We start from the raw sequence: 19,637 nt of genomic DNA on the forward strand, positions 1-19,637 counted from the left end.
GATTAAATGAATTCATTCAACGGCCCGCGCGCACGTGACGGGCAACAACCAATCACAGAGGAACTATGCAAATATCAGCGCTTCTTCTAGTGGCGATTGGCTGCCGCGCCGAACTTTATCCCGCCTCCTCGCTGCCCGTTGGGCGGACGCGCGGCGCTGATTGGCCGCGGGGCCTGCCCGTCAGCGCCCGCCCCTTCCGGGTGTCGCGCGGCGGCGGGCGCAGCATGAGGCGGGTGACGCTGTTCGTCAACGGCAGCGCCCGCAACGGGAAGGTGAGGCCGGAGCGGGGCCGGCCCCGCTCCCCGCGGCCCTGCCCGGCCCTCCCGCAGCCTCCCGGGGCAGCCGCGCCCTGCTGGGGGCAGCGGGGAGCTCCCTCGCTGGGGGCAGTCGCGACAGGGGGGGATCTTTGGTGGCTTGAGGGAGCCGCGTCCGGCTGCTCGTGCGGGGCACGGCTGTGGGATGAGGGCTCTGAGGGGAGACGGGAACCCTGGGGATAATCGCACTGAATTGTTTAAAAGCTCGCTAAAATCATCTCAGGGCTGAAAACTGTGGGGTTTGGGCCCAGGCAGTGCTTGTCCAGCAGAGGAAAAGGCCCTGGGATGCAGTTCCGCACAGAGTCCGTGATCGTGGTGTTCATTTTGGTGTTTCCATCCACATGCTGAGTGCAGACGGCGATGTGACTGTGCTTCAACGTGTAATTCTATTAATTCTGCCCACGATCCCGGGTGCAGGAGTTCATGTGGCCGCATTTCAGCCTTGCACTTCTGCTAAATCACGTCTGTGATGCTGATTTTCCATCCACATCCTGAGTGCAGACAGTTCGCGTGCCTGTCCTTTAATCCCTGTGTTTAGGCAAGGAAGAACACTTGGGAGAGGCTTGGAACAGCACAAGCAGCAATGTTTCTTTAGAGAAAGAAATAGCTGAATTACATTCCTCCAGCACCAACATTTATTCCCTCCATGCTGTTGCAGTGAGTTTTGGTGGGAGCTGTGCAAGCCACCCTGTGTTTGTGTTCCAGCACCAAAGCTGGGCTTTTCCCTTGTTTCTTGGTCAAGATCCAAATGGATTTTGCTCCTCCTAATAGCCCCAATGAAATCTGAAGTAGCAGAACTTTGGAGCGGTTTGCTGGGTTTGTTTTTATTCACAGCCTCTTCTCTCCTCCCCCAGGTGGTGGCCGTGTATGGGACTCTCTCAGATTTGCTCTCTGTGGCCAGCAACAAGCTTGGGATAAAAGCCACCAGCGTTTACAACGGGAAAGGGGGACTCATTGATGATATTGCTTTGATTAGGTGAGGCTCAGCCAGGAAAAGGCAAACCAGAGCTGTGGATTAAGAGACTAACCAGTTAATCCTCCTTAATCCATACCCAGTGCTTTCCCTAAAACCAGATGTGATCATTTCCAGCCAGGATGCCCAAAGGTCCTTTGTGTCTTTCTAACTTCAAACCATTTATTGAGTCAGAACTTGATACAAGCTGTGTTTGAGGCATTTTCACCTCCTCCTGTGTTGATTCTAGGGCAATGGTTGTGCTGTGAAATCCCCACTATTCCAGTGAGCCCTGCAATGGGGGGATTTCTGTAAAAGAGACAAATTCTGTCAGTACTTTGGCTTCACAGAATAGTCCCAGACTGGAGAGAAAAGCAGCTATTTTGTAAGAATTAATTGATTACACAAGTGGTCCCTACCTGGCTGCTGCAGATAAAATCTCTGATGAGGTCAGTCCATTCCAATCCAGTAGAACCTTCAAAATACGGATAAAAAATAGATAAAGAAATTTCAGCTAATAGCCACTGGTCATAATTTACCTGAAATAATCACGAGAGGTTCCACTATCTATTAGATGAACAATAAATTACGATTTAAGTATGATTAACCTTCTTTTTCTCTTCCCTCTGCCCCCTCCTGTCTCAGGGATGATGATGTTTTGTTTGTCTGTGAAGGGGAGCCCTTCATTGGTGAGTCTGTAATTCTTACTTTTTAAACCTTCTATTATTTATTAAACCTATTTAATAGAGTTTATTTTGCATTCATATGAACTTAAGATTTTATTTTCTGGTATTTTCAGAAGATACCTCTTTGTAATTAAAGAATATTAAGGATTTTTCCAGTAATTAGTTTGTTTCTTCTCTGCAGATCCTCAGACTGATGGGAGGGCTCAGGAGGAGCTGACAGGGTCCCACACAGACTGGCTGACTCTCAATGTGGGCGGCAGATATTTCACCACCACCCGGTAAAAATGGTCTTCAAAAACTCCAATAAAGCAAAATACCTTAAAAAGTAACTTACTGTGAAGCAGGAGGTCTTTGATTCCTGCATCTTTCTCTGTATTTTATGTTTGCCACCACAGTTTTGCAAGAAATTAATTCTTAAACGTTTACAGATGAAAGAGAAGTAAAGTTGGGCTGCTTTTGTTTTCTAGGAGCACTTTGGTTAACAAAGAACCTGACAGTATGTTGGCACACATGTTCAAAGACAAAGGTGAGTATGCTGAGATGAACTTTATTATTTTTAAGTAATAAATGAGCAAAGTAGATAAAAGTTACTGTCAGGCTAAGACTGTTGTTCATAAAGGAAAATATGCAAAGTGTGTTAAAGTACCAGAGCAGAACAGGGAATTATTTTTTATTAACTTTATTCCTCTCTTTATCATCTCACCACCTAATGTTGATCATTTGTCTCACAAGCTGCAAACACAGCTCCCATCCATTGTGAGTAGTTTGGGTCCTTTGTTTGTTTACTTGATTTGAGGTTTTTGTCTTGTTGCATCTTCCTCAGTTTTGTCAGCAGAGCAAATGAGCAAACTGCACGAGGCAGCCTTGGGGAGATAATCAGACTAAATTTCAGTGCTGCTTTTATCCTAGACAGGATTCTTTTGTAAAAATCCAGTTATTCAGAGCAGGAACAAGGTCATTTTAAGCTGATTTTTCCCCTCACTCCTCTTTTCCTTCCTTCTGTCTCCAAACTGCCCTTCCAAGTGGAATGTTTGCTATTCCAGTCCCCTTTGGTAATGAAAAACTCTGAAAACTGAAGCAAATGCTCTTCTATCACTACATCAAAAGTAATTTTATATATATATATGTTGTGGAAACAGATGCTTGGGGGAATAAGCAAGATCCTAGAGGAGCTTTCCTCATTGACCGCAGTCCCGAGTATTTTGAGCCCATTTTGAACTATTTGCGTCACGGACAGCTCATTGTAAATGATGGCATTAATTTGCTAGGTAGGTATTACCTGTCTGACATCTCCTCAATTATTCCTCCTTGGAATTAAAGCTTTGCCCGTGGTGAAGCCAAGGGGGAGCTTTGTGTGCTCATCCCCATGGTTGGGAATTTTCTTTTGGTGGATTTATTCTCAGCAGTGCAGCTCCATGTGCTTGCTTTAATGAGGATAGGCTGGTTATTTCTCTTTGGAGCATTAAAAACCCATACTGGATTAATATCTGGAATTCTGGAGTTGATCTCTTTAACCTAATGCTGGCGTTGGAAATGTTGTGTCCGAGTTATGTTTTTCCTTTTAGCTGCAAGCAAACTTTCTCTCTCTCCCCAGTTACATCCAGTATGTGTGTGTGTGTTCTCCAGTAAGGGGAGAGAAGGGTGCTGCTGGATCTGCAGTTCTCTGAAATAACCAGCACCGCTTTCTTTGTAGGGGTTTTGGAAGAAGCCAGGTTTTTTGGGATCGACTCCCTCATTGAACACCTGGAAATTGCTATTAAGGTACCTTGCTCTCTGTAATCCCTGGAGGCACGTCCTGCTGTGCCAGGGAACACAGAACTCAGTGTCCCTGTTGCCTCCTCTCCCCAGAACTCGCAGCCAGCCGAGGATCACTCCCCCATCTCTCGGAAGGAGTTTGTCCGATTCCTGCTGGCAACGCCCACCAAGTCCGAGCTGCGCTGTCAGGTCAGGGAGCTCAGCCTTTATCCTTCCAACAAAACTCCAGCAATTGTTTCCTAACACCTTCTCCAACCCTGCCCTCTCGCAGTCTAAAACCACAGCCTGTTTTTAGGAAATGTCCAGATTTTGAGAGCTTTGCATTTTCATTTTGTGGTGTTATGTAACAGAGTAAATAATCTTGTGAGTGGGTGTTTATTTAGCACCATGGAATGGTTTGGGGTTGAAGGGACCTTAAGGATAATCTTGTTCCAATCTGCCGTGGGCAGGGAGACCTTCCACTGTCCCAGGCTGCTCCAAGCTGGCCTGGGATGCTTCCAGGGATGGGGCAGCCTCAGCTGCTCTGGGAATTCCATCCCAGCCTCTCCCCATCCTCACAGGGAGGAATTTCTTCCCAATATCTCATCTAAACCTGATCTCCAAACCTATTGCCCCTTGTCCTGGCAATCTCTGTCCATATAAAAAGTCTCTCCCATCTTTTTATCAGCTCCTTTAAGGTACTGGAAGTGTGTTTATCTGTATAGATTTATATACACAACTACCCAGACGTGTTTCTTTTAATTCTTTTGTGTCCAGACCTCCCCCTTCCCTTCTGTGACCATTCTGGGGGTGTTGACTGGCTTTTGCAGGGTCTGAATTTCAGTGGAGCTGACCTTTCCCGCCTGGATCTTCGCTACATCAACTTCAAGATGGCCAATCTGAGCCGCTGCAACCTGGCCCATGCCAACCTGTGCTGTGCCAACCTGGAGAGAGCTGACCTCTCTGGATCCGTGCTGGATGTAAGGATGCTGCACCCTGGGCAGCCTGGGCTGCCCTGCACTTGTCTCAAGAAACAGGAATTGGAACAAAAAAAAAAAAATAATCAATTTCCCAATGTTTTCTGTGATTGTTCCACTTGCAGCGCTCCCACACTTCCTCACAGTAACAGTTGTGCTCACTTCCTCACAGTTGTGCTTTGGGGGGTTCAGTTGCAGTGCAGAATTTAAGTCTGTGTTCTGCTGGTTTTTGGTATTTATCCTGACACCCTCGTGACTCACATCCTGTCTCTGCCAGTGTGCAAACCTGCAGGGGGTGAAGATGCTGTGTTCCAACGCAGAGGGAGCATCCCTGAAGGGCTGCAACTTTGAAGATCCATCAGGCCTTAAAGCTAATTTAGAAGGTAAGTTGTTGCCTGTTAATTATTCCCTGGAACCAGCCCTGAGCCTGTACTCTGATAGGGCAAAAGTTCAGCTGTGTTTGTAAAGTCTGTGGGAAGAGCCCACAACTCTGGTTCTGTCAAATAATAAAATAATTAAATTCCCAGTTCTGCCTTGGCCTCTCCCAGTTGACCCACCTCTTGGGAAGCATCTCCTTGAGCTGTTGCATTGCTGCTTTCCCTGTGTGTCGGAACTCACAATGTTCCTCAGACATTTTTGGATGCTCCAGGCCCAGGTCAGAAGCATTTGAGACCCTGGCACAGCTGCAAACAGCTGTGATTTTGGGTTTGAGCCATGGAATCATTTACCAACCTTGCAGGAAGAACAAGAAGTCACAAAAGTTTAGATATTAGAGTAGAAGTAGTCACAAAGTAGAGGGAAGAATTTCTGAGTGCTGTACAGGGGGGTTTTGGTTTTGTACATGGGGGTCAGAGGGTTTAAGATGGATTTGGGATTTGGGCCTGCCCTGTCCTCCCTCTTTCTCCTTCCTCACCTCCATGTTCTTGGTGATGTTGGCACTCACAGATTGGTTTAGAGTAGAAAAGCACCATTTAATATAGGTAATAGGCATTGGGGAGAACTGTGAACATGTAACACGTAATGTACCATATAAAAGATAGAAAATCACCATTTAATATAGGTAACAGGCATTGGGGAAAACTGTGAACATGTAACATGTAATGTACCATATAAAAGATAGAAAATCACCATTTGGAGGAGAGACTTTTCCATCACACCCCTGACCTGTGGGTGTGTTGCAGGTGCCAACCTGAAGGGTGTGGACATGGAGGGCAGTCAGATGACCGGGATTAACCTCCGAGTGGCCACGCTGAAAAACGCCAAACTCAAGAACTGCAACCTCCGAGGAGCCACGCTGGCAGGGACTGACTTGGAGGTGAGTTAGCCTTCATTTCCTGGACATAAATATACTTGGAGATGAGTTAGTCTTCATTTCCTGGACATAAACATAAGTATATGTACAAAAATATGGTAATTTGGGGGATTTCTGGCTTTTCTCCAGCTACAAAGTTAAATGGAGTTAAGGGAAATGGAGTTAAACTTTTGAACAGAGTTCTGTCTCTATTCAGTGAACGTTATTTTTCCTTTCCCCCTTTCAGAATTGTGATCTGTCAGGTTGTGACCTACAAGAAGCAAATTTGAGGGGATCTAACGTGAAAGGAGCCATCTTTGAGGAGATGCTGACACCCCTGCACATGTCCCAGAGTGTCAGATAGGGGCCAGAAGACACTGAAAAGGAAGGAATCCAAACATTCATCGTGACTTTCTTCACCTCCTCCCCTTCCTGAGTTCAAGTCATGGTTATTAGCCACCTTACATTTGCAGTAGTGCCTAGGTAAACTCTTTTTGGTCACTTTTGGGGAGGGAATTTTTGTTTTCAGAGGTACCAGCAGAGAGTTTGTACCTCTGTGAGCAGAGTGAGGAAGTGGTGGTGGAATCAGAGAGTCTGGCTGGTTTCGGGGGGAAAAGGTTCAATGGTTTCATTATTTAGCATTGCCTCACTTTGGAATGCATTTTAATTTATAAAGCACAATATATGCAATTCTATTTATTAGATCTGTAGCTGCAATATGAATAGAAAATGTTACTCCTGTACAGTAGCAACCAAGTTGAGGTTTACAGGTGTATTTGCAGTCTGGATCCATACCAGGGGTGGCTCGGCGTCCCCAGGGGGTGCTCAGGTCTCTGCTGGGGTGGAAGCTGATGGGAACATCCCTGCTCAGAAATTGGATATCTTTAATTAATCCTCTCCAAATGAGTGTGGAGGTGCACTGTCAGTCACAGCTGGTGAGAAAAATCCTGCTTTCACATGTCCTGACCACACCAGGCTGGAGTTCCTGCAGTGTTTTCACTTTTTGTGGTGAATTCAATGCAGAAAGTACAGAGCTGGCACCAAAGCAGAGAGAGGCTGAGGAGCCCCAGCTCGTGCTCTGCCCTCCCCTCATCACCTCAGCAGGTGAATCTTTCCCTGTTTCCCCTCCATGTACTATGCAAAGACTCCCTGAAAGCTCCCTGGGCATCCTCCTTTTCCCAGCTGGGTCTTCCTCTTCTCTTTGGGCTGCTTCAGGTGGCTGTAAACGCATTTTGCCCCGGGCCAGGTGCCCTCCCAGCCCTGCTGTGCCCGTGCAAGAGCAGCTGGAGCTGCTCTGGGGGAGTTGTGCAGGGCAGAGGCCTCAGCACCCCTGCTGTGGATAAGGAGCTGCTTCCCTGTAGGATCCACGGAGTTCTCAGCTCACACCACCTTTATTTTACACACAATCAAAGAGCACATGAAGAAACTATACCAAAAAAAAAAAAAAAAAAAAAAAAAAAAAAAAGAAAAAAGGTGCATCAAGAACTTACCTCAGATGCTTAAACCACCCCAAAGTTAAAACTAACCTTGAATTTAAAGAAATCAAGCTGTTACTGTAGAAATACAAAGGAAGAATAAGAACCAGTGGGAGTTCCACAGTTCTTCAGGGGGTTGTCTCTCCCTTGCAGTGCAATTTCTGTCGTCTTGTCTCAGTTGTTGTTACAAAAATGCTGCTTTGCCACCAGTCTGGGAGGATCAGAGATGGCTGAGGGTCAGCAAAGGATGTGTTTGGGGGGAATTGCAGGATTCTCCCTCCTTTTCAAGTTGGTTTGACTCAGGCAAGTGACGTGAGCTTTCAAGGCTCAAAATCCCAGAGCCACGAGGTTCAGAATTGGGATTATTTCCTGCAGATCCCTCTGGATCAGGCTCTAGGACAACACTAGATCCTTGGAGAAATGACCTGTAGATTCCAGGGAAATATTCCAGTGTGACTTTGGAGTCCTTTCTCGCACCTCATGGCTTTCAGTGGGAATGTTGTGTCTGTTGCAGTAGAAGAAGATTCCTAGGGCTAGAGAAACAAATGAATTATTTTTCTTTATCATATTTTGTAGCTGGCAGAAGTAAAACTATTGTATGGGAAAAAAATATATATATCTATTTTCATAATCACTGTGTATAAAATCTCTTTGAACTTTCACTGAAGCACTATGGAATAATCACAGCATGTGGCACCATCATTCACAGCTGGATTTTAGGTACCTCTTTTGCCAGGACAGAGCTGTGTGAAAAGCCCTGTGCAGAATTTGCAGGTTCCAGCTAATTTAAGTTGCATTAATAAAAAGTGTGAAAGAAAAAGTGGCTTAGTTGTCTTCATTTTAATAAAACCCCAAATCTTTCCTGGCTTATGTGAGAAGAACAAGATTTTTTTCTTAGTTTTAAGCATAAAATACCTGTTGGAAAAACAACTATGCTTGTGGGGGTTCTGAGCCATGAATTTGCATGGGATTGTTTGTTCTTCTCCAAGTCTTCTCAGTCTTTTTGTCCCCACCCTTCATATTTGCTTAATAAAATAGTTGGAGGCAGAATAGTCAGAGAATCATGGAATATTCTGAGCTGGAAGGGCCCCAAGGATCATAAATGTGGATTGCACCAGAAACCTGTGGAGAAGGAGTTGTTCAAAGCTGTTCAGAGCCAGGGTAAGTGGTGGATAATGAGGTGCAATTATTGGGCAAAGCTCTCTTTAAATGTCCAAACCAACTCTGCTTTTACCTTTAAATAACCCTCATTTTTGCAGAGCTCATCGGGGAAGGAAGGAGGGAAATCCCTGGGGAAGGAAGGAGGGAAATCCCTGGGGAAGGAAGGAGGGAAATCCCTGGGTGACTCCACCTGCCCCAGGCAGGAGCAGGAACATTTCTGCTCTTAAAACCCAAACTTTTCACAGCTTGAGCAGCTGAGCTGGAGCTGGGGCTGGCTGCCCCTGCTGGGAGTGGGAGGAGCACGGGGGCAGGAAGAGTGACTCTGCAGAGAGTCACCAAATCCTCCCTGAATTATTTACTCATTAAATGACTTTAATCCATTAAAGCTCCAAGAGGTCATGGCAGCCGGAACAGAGGAAGTTTGGAGAACATTCAGGTGGCACAGAACAGCGCACAGCAAGGCAGAGGAGCAGCCAGGTGGGCAAAAACTACAATTTCTGCAGTCAAAAATACTGAATTAACTCCTGCATGCAAATAAATCTTTATAAACCTGCAGTGCACAAACTCTCAAGATTGAAAAATAAGGAATCGTGGAATGGTTTGGGTTGGAAGAGGCCTTAAGGATCGTTTCCATCAATTCTATCCCCAACACCTCCCACTGTCCCAGGCTGCTCCAGGCTGACCTTGGACACTTCCAGGGATCCAGGGGCAGCCACAGTTTCTCTGGGAATTCCATCCCAGCCCCTCCCCACCCTCAGGGAAGAAATTTGTCTTAATATAAACCCAAATTATAGATTTTTTCCCAACCTAAACCTTCTCTGTTGTCAGTTTAAACTCATTCCCCCTTGTCCCTGTCACTCCAGGCCCTTCTAAAAAGGATTTGGGGATCCTGTTCACACCAGAGACACCAGCAAAGTACATTTACAACCATAGATTTGTCCATTTTAATCCCACCTGGCTTTTTATAAAGCAAGGAACACCAAGGCACCTGAAGTTAAATACTAAGGAGGAGGATTTCAACCTGCTCTGGGCACTTGTGCAAGCACAGGCATGAGTTTGAGCACTGAAGGGTTTTTCCTTCATGCCTGATAGAAATGAAGATGGGCACGAGGTGTTGCCTGGACCACGGATTCTCCATCCCTGAAGTGTCCCAGGCCAGCTTGGATGGGGCTTGGAGCACCCTGGGATGGGGGAAGGTGGCAGAGGTGGAAATAGATTAATTTAAGGTCTTTTCCAACCCAAAACATTCCAGGATTCTTAAAGACTGAGCTCAATTCCTCACCCATTTCACACCCTCAACAAATTCAGACTCACCCAAGAACTTTTACTAAAGGAAGCAGAACTTGCTGACAGAAAAGCTCCTGCATTTCCCAGCAGGATCTTCGGGATCCCAATGTGGGATTTACAACCTCTTAGAAACAAAGCTGTTACTTTTATGACTTTTTGAGAAAAGAGCTGAATTTAATTGCTGCACCGGGTGTCCCAATTATGGGCTTTGCTTGTGCGTGACAGTAACACCAAAATTGCAGCCGGGGAGGGAGAAGTGGGAAAAGTCTCCTGCTGGGAACGGGGTGGCACTGGGGTTCTTGGGTATAAAAAGTGAGGTGAGAGCACATTTACAGACATTTTCCAGAGGAGAAGAGCTGGAGTTACTCCACAATCTCTCTCAGGCAGCAGGTAATGTGCTGAACAACATCCCACACTCCCTTTTTATTTATCCAGTGCTTACAGATGCTCCTATTAAAAAAAAAAAAAGGATTAGAAGAGTCTGCAAAGAGCAGCTTTTAAGGAGCAGGGACATGAGAGCAGAAACCAGCTGAACACATCTGCCAACACCACCAGGGAATGCAACCTTTGAGGTCCACACATGCCTGGAACTCAGAAATCCTAATTTAGATCTTCATCCAAATTTTTCAGATGTCCAATCTCTTTCAAGTGAGCTAATCCACACTTTGAGAGGCTGCAAACCCAGCTGGGGCTCCTGCCCAGGAGGTGCAGCTCAGAAGTGGAACAGGCACCAGGTGGGATTTTTGGGGTGTCTGTGCAGGGCCAGGAGCTGGAATTCCCTGATCTTCGGGAGTCCCTTCCAGCTGAGCACATTTCATGATTCTGTGTCTCAGAAGTGCCTCATTTCCATCCCTCTGCAAGGTGCAAATGGAGCTGCCATGGCTTTGTGAGCAGCCAGGTGCTTTTGTGTCTCTGGCAGGATGGAGAAGCCCAGGAGGATGGTGGCCACTGTCCTGCTGTGTGTGCTGGCCGTGGGGCTGGGGCTGGCTCAGCACTGGTCCTACGGCCTCCAGCCAGGGGGCAAGAGGAGCACCCAGCTCCTGCTGGGACCATTCCAGGAGGTGGGTCCTGGGCTGGGAAACAACCCCAGCCTGCAACAAATGCAGCCAAAAAGGTGACAAAAGGCTTCCCTCTACACCTCTCCCCGTGGCTGTCCCCCAAACATCCCCACATCTGGGGATAAAGGCATTGGTTGAAGGAGGATTTGGAAAAACAGGGGTGAGGTGAGGTGCCACCACTTACCCTGGCACAAATAATGGAACATTGTAGCTGGCAGAAGTAAAACAATTGTATTGAGATAATTTTTCATAATCACTGTGTTAAAATCTCTGAACTTTCACTGAAGCATTACGGAATAATTTGGACAGACAGCTCCAAGGGAGAGGTGGAGCTCTGAGGTCCAGGTTAAATCTGATTTCATCCTCTCCCTAAATTCCAACATTCTGATGGGTTATTTTATGATAATTCCTCCACTTCCCTTAACATTTTGGCAATTTGCACGTGGTGGATGCTCAGCATTAAATGACAAAGCACGTGTGGAAGGTTCTGTCCAGCAGTGGTTTTCCCCTCTTTTCCAATCCATACCTCATGTCTAGTTCCTTATTTCAGCATCCTGGGGCTGGTGAGGAAAAGGTGAATTTCATTTGTGCACTGAAACATTCCACTCCACAATTGCAGTTGTAGTTTCACCTCCATCTGTAACTGGGGTAGAATTGCTTTTGGCAGAACAATCTCCCTTCTCCCTTCCTGAAGGTTGTCTCACTTCCTCGGGTCACTTTTCCAATCCAGATTGCAAATGAAATGGAGAAATTAGAGGAGGAGCAGCAGAGCGCGTGCCCAGGCTCCTACCAGAATTCCAGGAGGGGGGCTCTGAAGGAAGCCATGGTGAGTAATGTGCTTTTTCTGTCATCACTATGGGGAAATTTAAAGAAGATACATGAGGGGAGGGAAAAAAAAGGGTGGTGGAGGAGGAAGAGGGAGTAAAGTTTAGCTCACATCAGGAAATACTGGCTCTGCCCTTACTATGGAATCCCAGGATGGTTTGGGCTGGAAGGGACCTAAAATCCACCTTGTGCCACATGCAGGGACACCTCCCACTGGATCAAAATCCCTGCAGAGGTCCCTCACTGTCACCTGCACCGTTCCAAAATCCTCCCTGGACACTCCCAGGACAGGGACCCATCATTGCAAAGCTGCCCTTGGAGCAGTGGCGTTTCCTGCCTCAATTCACCCAGAGCAAGCCCAGCCCTCCCCGGCTCCCTGCGCAGCCACAGCAGCCCCGGAACTGTCCCAGGGCTGTCCCTGCCCCAGAACTGTCCCTGTCCCTGTCCCTGTCCCAGAATTGTCCCTGTCCCTGTCCCTGCCCCGAACTGTCCCTGTCCCAGAGCTGTCCCTGTTCCTGTCCCAGGGCTGTCCCTGTTCCTGTCCCAGGGCTGTCCCTGTTCCCATCCCAGGGTTGTCCCTGCCCCAGAACTGTCCCTGTCCCTGCCCCAGGGCTGTCCCTGCCCCAGAACTGTCCCTGTCCCTGTCCCTGTCCCAGAACTGTCCCTGTCCCTGTCCCAGAACTGTCCCTGTCCCTGTCCCAGAACTGTCCCTATCCCTGTCCCAGGGCTGTCCCTGTCCCTGTCCCAGGGCTGTCCCTGTCCCAGGTCTGTCCCTGTTCCCATCCCAGGGTTGTTCCTGCCCCAGCTCTGTCCCAGTTCTGTCCCTGCTGTCCCTATTCCTGTCCCAGCTCTGTCCCTGCTCTGTCCCTGATGTCCCAGCTCTGTCCCTGATGTCCCAGCTCTGTCCCTGCTCTGTCCCTGCTCTGTCCCTGATGTCCCAGCTCTGTCCCTGATGTCCCAGCTCTGTCCCTGCTCTGTCCCTGCTCTGTCCCTGATGTCCCAGCTCTGTCCCTGATGTCCCAGCTCTGTCCCTGCTCTGTCCCTGCTCTGTCCCTGCTGTCCCAGCTCTATCCCAGCTCTGTCCCTGCTCTGTCCCAGCTCTATCCCAGCTCTGTCCCTGATGTCCCAGCTCTGTCCCTGCTCTGTCCCAGCTCTATCCCAGCTCTATCCCTGCTGTCCCTGCTCTGTCCCTGCTCTGTCCCAGCTCTATCCCAGCTCTGTCCCTGATGTCCCAGCTCTATTCCAGCTCTGTCCCTGCTCTGTCCCTGCTCTGTCCCAGCTCTATCCCAGCTCTGTCCCTGCTCTATCCCAGCTCTGTCCCTGCTCTGTCCCAGCTCTGTCCCAGCTCTGTCCCTGCTCTGTCCCAGCTCTGTCCCAGCTCTGTCCCTGCTGTCCCAGCTCTGTCCCTGCTCTGTCCCAGCTCTGTCCCAGCTCTGTCCCAGCTCTATCCCAGCTCTGTCCCAGCTCTATCCCAGCTCTGTCCCTGCTCTATCCCAGCTCTGTCCCAGCTCTGTCCCTGCTGTCCCTGCTCTGTCCCTGCCGCTGCAGGGCACTGCCAGATGGAAGCTGCAGCTCCCAGGGTCCCCAGGCTGGGAATGCATTTCCATGAGCTGCTGCACAGCAGCGACAGCACAGACCTCATCTCTGAGTTCACTGACACCCAGCCAGCCTTCTCAGGCAAAAATCTGCTTTTTCATTAACCCAGCAACACCCCGATGGGGCCAGATGGGCACCATTTCCTGGGAAGTGTCCCTGGGCCATCCCAAAAGATCAATCTCTGCTTACTTTGGATTTGAAGCCAAGCCCCAAAGCTCTGAGTGCTTGAAAGCCTCTCCAGACTCACCGAGGAGTCAGGCCTTGAAAAGGCTCATAAAGTCAGGAACAGGAATGCAGAGCCTGAATTCCACTGGATTTCCATGCAGAAACTACCCCAATAAATACAATTTTAGCTCATCTTTAATCCTGCTTGTACTGAACATGTATTGGAGTTGTGGCCCATGACTTCCAGCAGCACTGCCTGCACAGTGAAGAGCCAGCAGCAGTCATTTACTATAGTCAAGTATTTTTTTTTACTGCAAGAGATGATGGGCAGGAAAACACACCAGAATAATTAGCAGGATATTTGAAATGAGTCCTTCTGGCTCACCCAGGGAAACTTGCCTTGTCTTGGCAGAGATGGAAGGACCAAACCCCACCAGGTTTGCTCAGGAACTTCTCCTTCCTTGCTGCTCATAACACTGAAAACAAATGAAGCTTTTCCCACACCCAGCTTTTCCAGCCCAACACAATCCTGGCGCTGCTACAGGAATATTAAACAGGGAAAAAAAGGGGCGTGGCTGGGAATGTTCCACCCCATGGAAAAACTCAATTTAATTATCACCATTTCCTGGGGAAGGTGGGAGGGAGCACAAAATTCCCCCTCCCTGAGGCACTCCAGGGAACAAACCCCAGATATTCACCCAGCCCATCCCAATCACCCCGGGGCTTCACCTCTGTGGTATCTGAGCACCTGAAAATTCCATCCTCAAAGTCATTTCTGCTCTTTAAACCCCAAATTTGGTGTGTGTTACAGGAGAGGCTGGTGGAGGGAGAAGGCAGAAGAAAGAATATTTAAAAATTTCCGAAGTGAAATGGAGCCACAGAGCCAGAGTGAGGTTTCAAAACTGTGTTAAAATAAATTCCTCCTCAAACGGTCTTTGCTTGGATCAATATGTGAATAAATACTCTGAAATGGCATTAAAATGGTGGAAAATTGTTGTGTAGATAGATTATTTATGTAAAATAGAACACATCCCAGTCCAGAGTGGGAGCAGCAGAGTCTGCTCTGAGTCCTGCAGGGACAATTTGGATGTGACAAATTTTGTTTCACGTGTCCAGACAAAACCATGGCTTCATCTCACTCCTTTCTGGGTAAAACACGGAAACTTTGGTAAAAGAATAAACTCACGTTTGGAATTAACTCCTGTGTCCACCACTGGTCCATGGAAGAAAGACTTTTCCTGCTTGTTTTTTCTGGTTCAGTCATAAAAGCTACATTTATTTTAAAAATGTATTTACAAACTTTACAACCATCGTTACATTTTAAAAACCCACAAAGATGTGTACACCTTGCTTTACAGGTTTAGTGAATCGTGTGGCATTTACCCAGGGAGCTGCAGCCCCTTCCCACAGCTCCTGCCCTCCCCAGAGCCACTTTAAAGCTGTATTTTTATTGATTTAGTTGCAAAGGACTGAAAAAAACCCCACCAAACATCCTATTTACACGCTGCAAAAGTGGGTTTGTGATGGAATCACCAATCCAGGATCCCAGAACACACAAAAACTCCTCAATTCATGTCCTGAACAAACACATCCCAGGGTTTAGAGTGATCAAACCTTTGTAATACCACAGTGAGAAAAATTAATTCAGTGTACATTGGGGTGAATTTGGAGCTGAGGCATTTCCACCTCTACCTAAAAACACAAACCAGCACCACATGGACCTGAAAAATGGGTTAAGGTGGGAACACCCTTTGAGTAACCCCTGTAGTGCCCAAACTGTCCTAAAAGTGCTTTAATTAATGGTCAGAGAGAAGAATCAAGTGAACCTCGTGCTTTTCAACAGCCATAAAATCACATTATTTGTTTATTTTTCCTCCCTGCTGTAGTCTTTGGAAAAGCTTACCCTGGTCCACAAGATTTGGTCTACAAGAGTAAAAATAAGGTCAAGTTCTTAATTAAAATAAAAATAATCAAAAGAAGGTAGCAGAAGCAGGTCAGGAATATTTTCACTATATAAAAAAATCAGTTAAATTACAGATTTAAAATTATTTCCATTTACAATGGTAAAAATAAATAAGGAGAGGAAAATCTGGGGCGCTGTCACTGCAAGTGCTGCTCTCCCTGGAATCTGTGTCCTTTCCTAATCCAATAATCCACTGAAATCAAAGCTGCCTGCTCCCCTCTGCCCCTGATGTGGATTAAAGCCTGTCACATTTTTAAAGGAATTTATCACAGCATGATAAATTTTAATTAAAAGCTCCAGAAAACAAGTGTTGAACACATTTCTCCCAAGGAGAAAAACTGAAAATCCTCAAAGGCTCGAAATTTCACAGCGGCTTTGAAGAGCTTGGCTCTGAAATGGGATAAGGTTTTGTGTCCTCTTGGATGTTTTAACTTTGAGATTTTATTCCAAACCATGAATTGGGCAGAAATTGCTGTAATTTGTGGTGTGGAGAGACCATCGTTATGGATTTTCCTATTCCCATTTTAAACCCTCCAGTTTAAAACACATTAGAGGCATTTCCCAAAGCACCTAATTAACCTGAAGAGATGATCCTCATTTAAAAAAGCAAGGTAGAGACAACCTTAAATTGCCTCTGAAAATTAAAAACTCAAGTCAGGCAGGTACCCAAGCAAAGAGCAAACACAAAACAAAATCACAGTTCTGGCGGGATTTCTCCTAAGAGTGGGCACTTAATTCCACTTATTTAAAAATCATTAGAATGCTCTGTTCTTCCTCACACACTTAAATGCCCAATTGCCTTTAAAAATCTGACACTTACATGATTTTTTTTCTCCCCAAAGCCGTGACTCATTTGGGCACAGAACAAAAATTCCATCTTGCACCTCTGAGCCAGTGACGCCAACTTTTATCAGCCAGGTAAAAGAACTGGACACCACTTTGGGGACATTGCCAAAAGGAGCAGGTTATAAACTCTGGAACATAAATAATGAAGGAAAAAAAGAACCAAATGTAGAGCCCTTTCTGGCAAATTTGCCAGTGAAAATGCCCAAAATGTCCTGGGAAGGGAAAATTTGTCCTGAGCTCTTTGGTGTCGGCTGCTCCCTCCTCCCAGTTCAGAGGGTGCCCGTCCCAGTGCCCAACTGGGCGGGCACAGGGAGGGAGAGGAGAAGCCTGAACTTGTGAGCAGCAAACCCAGGTGAGCTTTAAGGTGAGAGGAACAATTTCAAGGCAGGGCAGAGCTGAAGAATTGTCCTCACCCCTGGCAGCTGCACTGCCCAAAGAAGGGAAGGAAGGGAGGGATAATTCATGCCAAGGATTCTGTTCAAAATCCTGCTCTGTAACTGCAAAAAATGCAGCCAGAGCCAAACCTCCCCAAGTAAAAGAGCAAAAATTCATAAAAGATCTGCTGAAAATTCTTCCCAAGGCCTCACCTTCTCCTGTGAGTGTTTTTTGCATGGAGTTTTCCTTCTCCAGGAAAAACCTGGATGCAGAAGGTAGCTCCCTGTGTTAAGGTTGTTAAAGCAGAACAAAAAGGCAGGAAAAGAGGAATTCAAAGTCACTTAGAACCAAAACAGCCAAACCTGACAGCTCAGTCTGTTTGCCCAAACCATTTTAGAACCAGAACACCCAAACATGACAGCTCAGTCTGTTTGCCCAAACCATTTTAGAACCAAAACAGCCAAACCTGACAGCTCAGTCTGTTTGCCCAAACCATTTTAGAACCAGAACACCCAAACCATTCCTGGGATCCACTGAGCCTCCTGCAGGTTCACTCAAGGAGTTAAACCCAACCTGCTCTGAAAAGCAGCCAGGACTGAGGCAGAGCAGAGGGGAAAGGCACTGAATTAACATTAGGGGCTGTTGAGATGCACTTCAGACAACTCAGCCCACATCCTGTTGTTCTGCCTGAAGCAGAATTCTCAGCCCAGACAAAAAGCTGCTCTCAAAGTGAACTTTCAGAGGATCCAGGGCTGGTGTGAGCACAGCAGGACGGGAGGGAGAGTGCCCAGAAAATGGAACGACAAGAAAACCCAGCGGTTTTCCAGTCAAGCAGTGTCTGTGTCCAAGAACACAACGAGGAGCTGACACGTCCCACCAGGCCCCAGAGAGGGGGAAAGCTGGCCAGGGTGTCCAGGAAGATTCCCAAGATTTCCCCTGAGAAGCAGCAGCCCGGAGGCAGCTGGAAGTGCTGCAGCAGTCAGGCTGGGGATGGATGGGATGTGACTGCAGTGCCACCTCCACAGCAGCTCCAGGCTGGAGGTGATGGGATCTGGGATGACTCTGGGATGAAGGCAATCTGCTTTTAGAGCTGGCCAGGCAGCACAGCAGCTCCTGCAGTCACCCTGATGTCAAAGGAAGTGGGGAAGAACAAATGAAAATGACAACTTCAGTCTGAGCAAAACCCTCCTGCGGGTGGTTTTTGTTGGGTTGGGTTTTGTTTGGTTGGTTTTTCCCTGAGAAAGCCTTTGCTGAGGAAACTTTTCATTAGGTTTAACAAACTTTGGTTTTTCAGTAAGGGCACAAACCCATTTCACTCAGGGGAGCACAATAATGGCCTGTGAAACCCCAGCCCAACAATAATTGTATTTCCTGTTGTGAGCAACACCCTCAGCAGGGTTTTAGTGGCTCTTCCCAACTTCTTCAAGATAATCAGAAGCAAAATGAGAGAATGAACAACAACAACAAAAAAAATTATTTCCTGGAAGAGAAAGCAAAATCTTCATCAATACTGATGATAAATAAACAGGCCACAAGCTGTTTATGGAACTGGTACAGTAAAGTCCTGGTACCGGTGCAGGTGGTACCAGTAAAGTCCTGGTGTCAGTGCAGGTGGTACCAGTAAAGTCCTGGTGTCAGTGCAGGTGGTACCAGCCGAGCCCTGGCAAAAGTGCAGCTTCTGTCATCTCAAACATTCACAGGAGGGATTTTTCCCACCCCATTCAAAAGCACAAAATGAGATCTTGTTCCAAACCAAGCACGAGCTGGGCAGAGCCCCTGACCCAGGCAGGAAACTCCAGTGCCCTGCAGGGATATTAGCAGTGAGATCACCCAGGAGATCAGCAGTGAGATCACCCAGGATATCAGCAGTGAGATCACCCAGGATATCAGCAGTGAGATCACCCAGGAGATCAGCAGTGAGATCACCCCAGGATTCCCAGTTCCACTGGGCAGGAGCTGCTGGGATGGCAGCAGTGACAAACTTGGGACAGAGAAGAGCAGGAGGCAGAATTCCAGTAGGGAGACATCTGGGTTAGTGTGTCAACACAGGGCAGGGAATCCAGGCCCAACAAGGTTTCCTTGGTGGCATTTCCCAGGAGAAGTGCAGGGAAGTGGTGCAGTGGCAGGGGAGATCCCAAATCCTCACTGCTCCGAGGACACCACGCTGGATTTCCTGGTTTTGGGGGGTGGAGGGGGAGGTTTGGCCTCACGTCTGCTGGGCAGCGGTGGAGCAACCTGAGGAGATGGAAACACAAAAATCAACCATTGCTGGCGAGTGGAGGGCGTTTTGTTTCACCAAATGAGAAACCCAAAATGTCGTGATGGTTCCTGCAGGAGCAAACCTTTGACTTCACCCACGTGTGGGCCAAAGGACAGATGCCCAGGAGATACCAGGAGCTGAAATGTTTTAGTTGCTGGAGTATGCCTGAGATAAACTTTAATTGCCTCTGACCTGCAGCCCAACTTCAGCATTTATCCCTCCTTTTGGTGATCAGTAAAATGGCAACAAACCCATCTTTCCAGGTTTTAAAATTCAGGTTTTTTTTTCTCCTGCTGGCTGGATGAGCTGCCCCAAAAGGATGTAAAATGTGTTCAAATCAGAATGGCAAAACTTAACACCCTAAAATGGAAGTGAGGGCAGTTCTAATGAAACAAGCCACATCCTGCCTGCCTGCAGAGGGGCTTGGAGGGCGTTTTTTGTTCTTGCAGAAAACTGCACTAAGGGGGGGTTTCATGTTGTGTCTGCCTGTTTTGAGGGGCATCCTGTAAATAAATGAGATGGGAAAGGCCAGGAGAGTGAGGAGGTTGTGTGGTTCATCACTCCTCAGCCAAAACTCAACATTTCAGGGTTGTTTTAATCCAAGGAAAACACACCCAACTTTACAACAGCAAACTACCAAAATCCTTCAGAAAATCCTTCCCAATCTCCCTT

General features: G+C 47.3%; 3 protein-coding genes across 4 annotated transcripts in view; 2 read left to right on the forward strand and 1 right to left on the reverse strand.

Moving 5' to 3' along the window:
• The first annotated feature begins 189 nt into the window (after positions 1-189).
• Positions 190-8,021, forward strand: KCTD9 (potassium channel tetramerization domain containing 9). Of its 2 annotated transcripts, XM_021548312.2 has the most exons (12): positions 190-272; positions 1,169-1,290; positions 1,912-1,955; positions 2,134-2,230; positions 2,420-2,478; positions 3,092-3,220; positions 3,646-3,713; positions 3,801-3,896; positions 4,517-4,666; positions 4,941-5,046; positions 5,845-5,978; positions 6,202-8,021. In XM_021548312.2, the coding sequence occupies exons 1-12, from the start codon at positions 225-227 to the stop codon at positions 6,316-6,318; spliced, it is 1,170 nt and encodes a 389-aa protein (XP_021403987.1). In that variant the 5' UTR covers positions 190-224; the 3' UTR covers positions 6,319-8,021. The 2 variants fall into 2 exon arrangements, with proteins under 2 accessions (XP_021403987.1, XP_077645364.1); XM_077789238.1 differs by lacking the exon at positions 3,092-3,220.
• A 2,206-nt stretch (positions 8,022-10,227) lies between these two features.
• On the forward strand, positions 10,228-14,496 carry GNRH1 (gonadotropin releasing hormone 1). Its single transcript, XM_021548314.2, has 4 exons — positions 10,228-10,267; positions 10,797-10,938; positions 11,666-11,761; positions 14,333-14,496. The coding sequence occupies exons 2-4, from the start codon at positions 10,798-10,800 to the stop codon at positions 14,372-14,374; spliced, it is 279 nt and encodes a 92-aa protein (XP_021403989.2). The 5' UTR covers positions 10,228-10,267; position 10,797; the 3' UTR covers positions 14,375-14,496.
• Positions 14,497-18,273: 3,777 nt separating this feature from the next.
• The window catches only part of DOCK5 (dedicator of cytokinesis 5), an 82,718-nt gene continuing 81,354 nt past the window's right edge, over positions 18,274-19,637 (reverse strand). Inside the window, exon 52 of the mRNA XM_077789239.1 lies at positions 18,274-18,940. Coding sequence (XP_077645365.1) covers positions 18,848-18,940 — 93 coding nt within the window. The 3' untranslated portion in view covers positions 18,274-18,847. The remainder of the gene's footprint in view (positions 18,941-19,637) is intronic.

This window comes from Lonchura striata, chromosome 32 (assembly GCF_046129695.1).
Source record: "Lonchura striata isolate bLonStr1 chromosome 32, bLonStr1.mat, whole genome shotgun sequence".
NCBI classification, from domain to species: domain Eukaryota; kingdom Metazoa; phylum Chordata; class Aves; order Passeriformes; family Estrildidae; genus Lonchura; species Lonchura striata.